General features: G+C 40.0%; 1 protein-coding gene across 2 annotated transcripts in view; it reads left to right on the forward strand.

The window, feature by feature from the left end:
* LOC134578662 (vitamin D 25-hydroxylase) overlaps positions 1-7443 on the forward strand; it is a 28984-nt gene extending 21541 nt beyond the window's left edge. For both annotated transcript variants that reach the window (XM_063437646.1, XM_063437647.1), the window contains exons 3-5: positions 116-748; positions 3749-4078; positions 5132-7443. In XM_063437646.1, coding sequence (XP_063293716.1) covers positions 116-748; positions 3749-4078; positions 5132-5307 — 1139 coding nt within the window. In that variant the 3' untranslated portion in view covers positions 5308-7443. The remainder of the gene's footprint in view (positions 1-115; positions 749-3748; positions 4079-5131) is intronic.
* The last annotated feature ends 2697 nt before the right edge of the window (positions 7444-10140 follow it).

Here is a 10140-nt window from a genome sequence, read left to right on the forward strand (position 1 = left end):
GTAAAATATTGACGTGTTGCGTGGAGTTGACACTGGTACAAAGATATTTCTAAATTGTATATTATATATTAAAATCCACTGAGATCATGAGTTAAAGAATTTGTTACAATTTCAGGCCTTCTAAATGCTAAATATGGCCGTTGTTGGACTGAACATCGGAAGTTGGCCGTGAGCTGTTTCCGAACTTTTGGATTTGGCCAGAAATCGTTTGAGAACAAGATCAGGGAAGAAACCTCATTCTTTTTGGATGTGGTGGACACTTATAAAGGCAAAGAATTTGATCCTAAACACCTTGTAACTATTGCCGTGTCTAATGTTTCAAACCTGATCATATTTGGGGAACGATTCAGATATGACGACAATGACTTCCTGCACATGATTGAAATATTCAGTGAGAACATAGAGTTGGCCACGAGCGCCTGGGTCTTTCTCTACAACGCCTTTCCTTTAATAGGGATTCTGCCGTTTGGAAAACACCAGCAGCTCTTCCGCAATGCAGCTGAAGTATATGACTTCCTCTTCAGAATTATCGAGAGGTTCTCTGCCAACCGGAAACCACAGTTACCACGCCACTTCATTGATGCATACTTTGACGAGATGGAAAAGAACCAGGCTGATCCAGAAAGCTCCTACTCCACAGAGAATTTGATATTTTCGGTCGGAGAGCTAATCATTGCTGGGACAGAAACCACCACCAACGTCCTAAGATGGGCTATATTGTTTATGGCTTTGTATCCCAATATTCAAGGTGAGACAAATGTGGTTTATTATATATAAAAAAAGTAATGTCTAGCTAAAATATATTTTGATATTCTAGTGCAGGGGTAGGCAACCTACGGCACTAGTGCCATGCATGGCACTCGAGGTGCCTTTGCACGGCACTCAAGGCTGCTAGAGCCAAACAGGTTCTGGCCTATCAGGAGTCCCAGTAAAACTTCAGATATCTACTAATCCGAAAAGGAGTTGAAGGACAATCCTCAATTTATACATTGCAGCACGTAGAGGAAGTGATCTCAGATCACTTCCTCCCAGAACTTGTGAATGGGAATCCACACAGTAGTAGAGCAGCTCGCAGTTGTACCTGGCCGGCCTGGTCCCCACTGGAACTGCTAGATATACACAGACATGCAGAATAACCCTCCCCTCATACAAATAATAGGGACAGCCCACACACAAACATACACACAAACGCAACACCACTAACAATCCACATACATGCACACAACCCCACACACAGCTTCTCACATGCAATACCCCAAACAGCCCCCACACACTACCAAACACACAATGTGATATATGCATCCACATACACAATTCCACAAGGAGCCCCCATACACAGCCCACATTCATATGTATCATACACAATACCGTAAACTACTCATGAACATATACAATATAATAGCTCATATACACACAAATACAATGATACAAAGCAATTACAGTAAAAAATAGCACAAGCAGAATACGGCAGCATACACACCTCATTTAAAAAAAAATAGGACCGGCACGCTACGGGACATCACAATCCTACATCGGCACAGTGCTGATAAAAGGTTGCCTACCCCTGTTCTAGTGGTTCACCCGAAATAAGTTTTTAGAAACAACTTATACGAATTCTAAAGACAGCTGATCTCATGCAAGTTTTGGCCAACTTTGGAGAAGCCAAATACATAGCCCTTTGTGCCAAGCAGTGATTCCAAGCTACTCTATCCATTAACATGAGGCAGAACCAGCATCACCAAATAGCTGTTTACCGTGATAGGTTTATTTCTTTTAATAACACTACATTTGAGAGCATACCTGGGGATACTGTTAATGTATTCTAATATCTGTCTTTTCGAATCATTTGCAATAATATAAAGCTGTATTTTGAGTGATAACTCGAAAAAAAAAACCAGCTCGTACCTTCACAAGTCATGGTCAGGTTTTATCTTTCTCCTGATTTCCCCCACTCCCCTGCCCTGCTTCCTAAATATGTTATCTCTAAAAGCAGAGCCATAGACAGCCATTTGTCTGGTGAAATCCAGTTGTGACGGATGGTCTTCATGGCAGCTGCCAAGAAAGTGAGCTATTTCTGATATACAACGATCTGCCATAGTAGTATAGATTGGATTAGCCGTATTAGTCCAGTAGACAAGATGACAAAATACCAGAGTATTGCAGTATGCAATGAAAATTTTTCTGAGCACAGGAAATGGAGCACACTTTGCTCCTCCGCTGGTCATAGATGGTCAGGCCTAGGGAACCTACATAAGTCCCAACTCTGTCTTATGTTTTAAAGAAAACTAGAGCAGACAGGAAGAAATGAAGAACAGACCCTGAGAGAGGAAGCGATTAGGGAAAGGTAAGTTCGTGGAGTGGATTTTTAAATTACAGACTATGGCTCTCAGTGGTTTAAAAATAGAATTTGAAATCAGTCCTATTTTATTAATGAGATATTAATATATATTATCTTATTTTATATTATGTCCTTTTATGTTTTTTTTGTCTGCAGTATGTATCTCCTCTCCACCTTCTAATATTTTTGAAAAAAAAAATTCTGCTTTATTGCCAATTTAATCCTGTTTTCTCTGTGTCCACTGTGCGCCCATAACCTCATTTATATGGTTTGTATTTAGTTAAAGGAACACTATAGGGACAGGAACACAAATGTGTATTCCTGACCCTTTAGTGTTAAATCCACCATTAAGATGGCTGCCCCTTCTTGGCCTTCTTAAGACCAATTAAAACTTACCTTATTTACAGCACAGGGTGAGTCCGCAGGTGTTGGCCCTGCCCCTGATCCGCCTCCTTGCTGACATCATCAAAATGTACGATTTTTTTTTGTCAATCCAATGCTTTTCCTCAAATGGCCATTGGAGGTGCTGCACAAGCATCTCCACACTCTGCATGGAGACGCTGATTTTTTTTCCTAGTAGAGATGCATTTATTCAATGCATCTCTAATAAGGAGGTGCTGATTGGTCGAGCCAGAGTTTGGCCCCGCCCCCATTCCACCTCATTGCCGATTTCAGCCAATCCAATGCTTTCCCTATGCCCCAGGAAGCACTGAGGAGTGGCCTCTGGAGGTGTCCCTAGGGAACACTGCCTTTTCACAGAAAAGGCAGTGTTCACATGAAAATGCCGACAGGGAATGATTATTCTCTCCAGAACAACTACATTAAGCTGTAGTTGTTCTGGTGACTATAGTGTCCCTTTAATTGAATTTAAGTGAAGCTGCTATCAAATAAGGGGTCCTATGTTAAAATGTAATGTGAGCTGTTAAAATGTTTAAAAAGTTAAAATGTTGTTCTAAGTTTGATTGAAATGGCTTTTGATTTCAGTAAATATGCTGCAAACACAACAAATAACAATTTTCAGTTCTTTACAACCTATGAAGTGTTTTGAAACTTACTGTGCGTAATAATTTGGAACAGTGCATTGTAAGTTTTTTTTTTTTATGTTTCAAAAAAAATACTGTTATCATTAGGAGGTTTGTTCCATACAATTTAAATTGTACTCTTAATAGTTGATAACATGAGAATTATGCTGACTGTTATTTACATCAATTATTTAGGTAAACGAGAAAAATATAATTTGCATAATAATTTGGAACAGGGTGTAAAACTGACAATACATTTTTTTTAATTTTTTTTTTAGGAGCTCCAACTTTTACCCTGCATTTTATTTTGTATAAATGCAATGATATATAATGTCTCTCAATCCATTCTTTCATGTGTTTTTTATTTTTTCGTTTTTGGTTTTTCCAGGTCAGGTTCAGAAAGAAATCGATTTTGTTGTAGGTCCAAACAGAATCCCAACATTTGAGGAGAAATCTCAAATGCCGTATACGGAGGCTGTGCTCCATGAGATTTTAAGATTCTGCAACATTGCACCCCTGGGAATCTTTCATGCCACATCCAGGGACACTGTTGTCCGAGGTTATTCCATCCCAGAGGGCACCACTGTCATCACCAATCTCTACTCTGTGCATTTCGATGAAAAGTATTGGGTTGATCCTGAAATCTTTTACCCTGAGAGATTCCTGGATAGCAGTGGCCAGTTCATTAAGAAAGAGGCATTTGTTCCATTTTCATTAGGTAAGAAATACTTTTATTTACTACCTTTTTATTATTATTATTTTTATTTATTTTTTTGTCCTTATTTTATAATAGAAATGATTAGGAGTGTTGGCAAGTAACGTTATAACAACTCCCAAAGCCAGTAATAGAGCTGTCATACATTATGTATTGAATGCTGTCACTGCTAATATTGAACCTGGAGTAATAATTTCACTTTAAAAGTACCACAACCACTTCATTAGGGTTATCACCACTAGAGGCCCTTCCACAGCTGTAACTGAGTAAAACTCTGTTATAGCTCATATGACTTTCTTAGAGAGCATTTATTGGCGCATCGCTGTGTTTTGCTCCGCTCACTTGCTTTTCTATGGGGGATAAATAAAAACTGAGCCCTAACATTCACCGAATTCTATTGACCTAATCTATTTGCTTCTTGCATGCACTTTATTTATTGTAACACTTTTTTTTTTTTTTTCTAATTTCTACAGTTTTTATAAACTTTTTTTTTTTTTTTAAAGAATTTGTTTTATCCAGTAATAACTGTAGGACTATAGTTCACCCCAAGTTGCTCTAAACCGATCTGTAGCTGTAATTATGCTATTGTACATCATTGACCTTCCATTGATTAGTGATGATTAATGTTAAGGATGTGGCGGACATCTGGGATCAGTGATGGCTCTATCTGGGATCAGTGATGGCTCTATCTGGGATCAGTGATGGGTTCTATCTGGGATCAGTGATGGGTTCTATCTGGGATCAGTGATGGGTTCTATCTGGGATCAGTGATGGGTTCTATCTGGGATCAGTGATGGGTTCTATCTGGGATCAGTGATGGGTTCTATCTGGGATCAGTGATGGGTTCTATCTGGGATCAGTGATGGGTTCTATCTGGGATCAGTGATGGGTTCTGTCTGGGATCAGTGATGGGTTCTGTCTGGGATCAGTGATGGGTTCTGTCTGGGATCAGTGATGGGTTCTGTCTGGGATCAGTGATGGGTTCTGTCTGGGATCAGTGAGGGCTCTGTCTGGGATCAGTGATGGTTCTATTGTGTTCTTTTTTTGTTTCGTTAGGTAGAAGACATTGCCTCGGGGAGCAGTTAGCCAGGATGGAGATGTACCTCTTTTTTACTTCACTGCTGCAGCGATTTCACTTACGTTTTCCACACGGCTATGTACCAAATCTGAAACCAAAATTGGGAATGACCCTGCAGCCATATCCATACCTCCTTTGTGCCGAAAGACGGTAGACTTTAGAAATAAACCTCGGAAAATCACGAGGAGTCTGCCTCTAACATATATTTTCCCAATCTATCCTTTATGTGATCCAGCTTCAGTCATGTCATTGGAACCAACAGGTGAAGCTCTTGAATCCTAAGTGACATGTAGATGGTCCAACTGGTTTAAATCTGCCTTTAAGTTTATGCACTGGTTGTATATTCTCACGTTAAGAGAGGCGATAGCTGTCAGACAAATGCTGAGAATATATTAAAATTGGCATCGCACTAGGTAAAGAATTCTCTTGAAATCTCTTGGTAAATATCCAGAATGGAAAAAATCCCCCATACCATGAAAAAAAATGAGCAGGGAGTCACTGGGCTGTCTGTCTTCATAATTAACTCTTTCAGTTCTTATTATAAAGAAATTAGAACTGCCATAAAGTGCAGAGGGTTCTTTACCCATTGCTTGAATTGCAGCTTTTACCAGAGCTATAAAATCAATGGGAAGAGGGGACCATATATTTACTATTTAATATATATAATATAAAGCTATTGTGGATCTGCACTCTAGGGTCAAAAAGAATGACGCCTATGCTTATCTAGCAGAATATTAAAAAGATCAAAACTTCAGGATTTTGTCAAATTTAAAACTTAAACTTTTATTTAAACCTGTTGAAAATGTCAACATTTCAATTTCTAAGCAAACCTTTCATCAGGATCTCAGGAGCAGAAACAATTTACTTTTATTCAAAGCTGTCCCAAAATGTCAAGTGTTAATTTCCCTGAAGTCTGGGAGAGGAGTGTATGCATGTTCCCCCTCCTCCCATCCCTGCTCTCCAAATGAGTACCTCTGCAAGGTCTGATTCCTAGCTGCTATCAGGGTCCCTGGAATGCTTTCAGCCACAGTCGCTGAAGCTTGACTGGGGTCTCTGAGTACCTCTTCCACCGGACGGACCTGGCTGCAATGAATATAGCACTGAAGACCCTCTCTCCTGTAGAGTAGTGATTATAGCTTTACTATAACTTTTCCCCCACATATTCGACAAGTCCTAGTGCAATCTTTATTGCATGCACACAGCTATTTCTATATTGACTCTTTTTCAGGGGGTCTTTCATACAATACAATATACTGTACACTTGTCTGGTGCTAATCTGTTTGGTGCTATTCTGGCTGGGGACTTAATTACATTATCCCCAGGCTAACACAATAATTTCTCTGCTGTACCCTTTACAGTCTTTGCGGAACATAGTACAACATGTCCACCAGGACCCACTTTCCTTTGACCATGCCATCACACTGTGTGTGTGTGTGTGTATATAATATCAATGTCTCTCCCTGGAATGCTTATTCCTGAGTGCCCTCACTTCCCAAGTAGCGTCCTGATCGGAGAATCGCCTCCTGAGATACAAAGTGTTAAATTGTTAGTGTTGCGGCTATTCTCTGATATGGCAACGACTTCCAGGTGTGTGGTGGCTTAGTCTCGGTCTCCAAAAAGGGGTTTGAAAGAGAGCGCTCAAGCCCCCGGTATCCTCCGGTGCTTCCTTGGTCAGAGGACCAAGCAATACCTGCTTAAATATTGACCGGACCGCCTGACCCAAGGCATCTCTCAGTCAGGCCCTCGAAATGTAAAATGAGTCCAGTCAATCCCCAGAAGTTTTCAAGTCTGTCTGGGAAGCACAATAAGCTTGTCTCCAGGATGAGGGGCCAATCCAATAGTCCTCATAGAGCACCATGATGTGCGATTCAATGAGTCTCTATGGCAAACCGTAACGACACTGTGCATGCACTCATGGCATTATGGTATGAGCTAGGAAGTAAGATTATGTGCTCTCATACCCAGAAGGCTTGGAGGTGGGGCTTGAAGCCACACTACCACACCTTCTAATTAGTGAAATAAAGGGTTTGGGAGTTGGACTACAGGCACGTTAAATTCAAAAAGAAGTGGTGTCTTCAGTGTTCCTTTTAATGTCTTCAAAATCTAGCATAGGACCCTATTCGACCATTAGTCAAGGTCTACATGTGGTTAGACCTTATAATAAACAAAACAAAATTATATATAATCTCAAAAGTGTACCCCAAATAGAGGGGAACACCACTACAGGAATAGCCTTTTAAAAGTAAATAAAGTGTACATAAAAGTTTAATTATCTTTTATTTATACATTTTAAAAACAAAATTATAAAAACGTGAAAAGCTAATGTGATCATATATAAACTGCAGCGGATAACATTAATGGTAGTGTCAAGGAGGCAGATCAGGGGCAGAGCCAGCACAAGCCAAACACAGCCCTGACCAATCAGAATCTCCTCATAGAAATGCATTGAATCAATGCATCTCTAAGAGGAAAGTTCAGTGTCTGCATGCAGAGGGAGGAGATACTGAATGGCAGTCACACTGTGCAGCACTGCCCCAGGAAGCACCTATAGTAGCCATCTAAGGAGTGGCCAGTGAAGTTATCACTAGGCTGTAATGTAAACACTGCATTTTCTCTGAAAAGACAGTGTCCACTGAAAAAATAATTATACTCGCCAGAACAAATACACAAGCTGTAGTTGTTCTGGTGACTTTGATGACCATTTAATTAGATTCTAGTGTCTCTCCTTCTGTTGCATGCATTTATTGCAACATTTAATGAACTGGAATGTTGTCCTTCCTTGCTCAGCATCCAGAGCTAGTTTAAATTTACACCCATTGCTAAATCTCCCTAGACCAGGGGTGCCCAAAAGGTAGATCCCCCAGATGTTGTAGAACTACAGCTCCCATGATGCTTGGCATGCATTTAGAATGACAAAGCATCATGGAAGCTGTAGTTTTAAAACATCTGGGATCTACCTATTTGGCACCCCTGCCCTATAGCTTGCTGCCAGTTTACACATTGCTACTCCAATTAATATTATCCGTTGGTATTTTAAATATTATCACAATCTAGCCTGTTCTCTCTGAATATGTGATTTGGACAGCATTGAAAACGTACATTTACTCCGTTAAGTGCCACTTACCTCAAGCACCGTAAAGGGGTGACTTTCAGGCCGACTCCAGGACTACTGTGTTAGGTAACTAATAATAATGATAGCCTGCAATGCACTGTATGGGACAGATGCTTGGTTTGAGCCCAGTGTATGTAGGTATTACCGCCATACACAGATACGCTATAACATCCCAGGTGGCCTTTTCTGAAAATCTTGGCTGTAAGTTTTTTACAAAACATTTCACCATTTTTATGTTTTTATATGACACATATAATAAGTCTGTGCTAATACTGTATATTAAATCTTGTAAGATAAGGGTTACCTTATAGTATCTAAATAGTTTATCCCCCAATATTTCTATCGAGGATGAGTGCATGAAAAATTAAAACTGTTATTTTTATGTTTGTATACGATTACAAAAACTGTGTGTCTTTATCATTAAATTGAGTCCGTACCATGACTATACAGAGATGTTGAGATATATATAATCTCTAGATATCCCCTTTGTATAACAAGCATAAAAGAGGTAAAAAAAAAAAGCCCTGCTTAAACGAGCTTCCAATCTATGAAAATTTGTTGTTGAAAGTTTGTTGTTTCATTATTTGAGGAGCAGTGAATTTTTTTTTTTTTATATATATATTTTATTTTTAAATAAAACATTTTCTCTATTCCAGTCAAAAGTTTGTTGTTGTGGTGTATTTTATTAAAAAAAAAAAGCAGAGTAAAATGGTTGTTTTTTAAAATGTAAGAATGTGGGATATTTGTGAGTAAATGCGATTTTCTGTGCTTTCAGAAAAGGCTAGGAACGGAATATTTATAAATTTTATGACAATTGTTGACTTTTAAGAGTGAAATATACCGAATTTACAGGGTTCAGATGTCTGTGCTTGTAATTACCAAATATTTATAATAGTGGCTACATTTACATTATGACCTTCAGCTAAACCAGGATCCTTGACATCCAATTCCCATCATCCCCAGTCCTGCAGCCAGCAGCCAGGGGGTTCCAAGATTTGTCACTGCAATGGAGAAGTATCTTGTATACGTACCTATATTTAAAGGGGAATTCTCATTCCTGAAATTTAAACCATTGAATAATCATCCCGGACTTGTGTAAGATCATATGGATTTCTAAATTTAATTTTATTTCACACCTCACAAAGATTAAAGGGACACTCCAGGCACCCAGATCACTTCTGCTCATTGGAGTGGTCTGGGTGCCAACTCCCACTACCCTTAACCCTGCAAGTGTAATTATTGCAGTTTTTTATAACTATCTACTAGACAGCCACTAGAGGGAACTTCCTGGTCCCTAGCACAGATTATCTGTGCTAGAGCGTCGCTGGACGTCCTCACGCTGTGTGAGGACCTCCAGCGTCGCTCTATTCCCCATAGGGAAGCATTGAAATTCATTTTCAATGCTTTCCTATGGGGAGACGTAATGCACATGCGCGGCAAATATTTTTTCTGACTGCATTTTCTCTCTCTCTCACTATACATTCAGTTTTGTATAAAAAATGCAGCAATCACTATGGAAACAAATGGAATTTTGATGCCAATAGCCCCACTTGAGAAGTCATCCCATAACTGATCGTTCTAAAGAACTTCCATTGTACACAAGTCTCCAGCAGGCCCAGCAACTATTCTGAACTGCTCCCTAGCTTGGAATCTGCCTAGAGGAAGTGACAATAGTGGTCCTTTAACCCCTTAACGACCGCTGACGGTTCAGGACCGTCAGCGGTAAAACGTGCGTTTGGACCGCTGACGGTCCTGAACCGTCATAACGGTTTTGGGCTACTTACCTGATCGCCGTCGGTCCCACGGCGGCGATCAGTGCTCCACCCGGTCCAGGGGGGTTGCCTGTCTGCCCAGGCAGTCCCCCTTCGGCAGATC

This window comes from Pelobates fuscus, chromosome 12 (assembly GCF_036172605.1).
Source record: "Pelobates fuscus isolate aPelFus1 chromosome 12, aPelFus1.pri, whole genome shotgun sequence".
NCBI classification, from domain to species: Eukaryota; Metazoa; Chordata; class Amphibia; order Anura; family Pelobatidae; genus Pelobates; species Pelobates fuscus.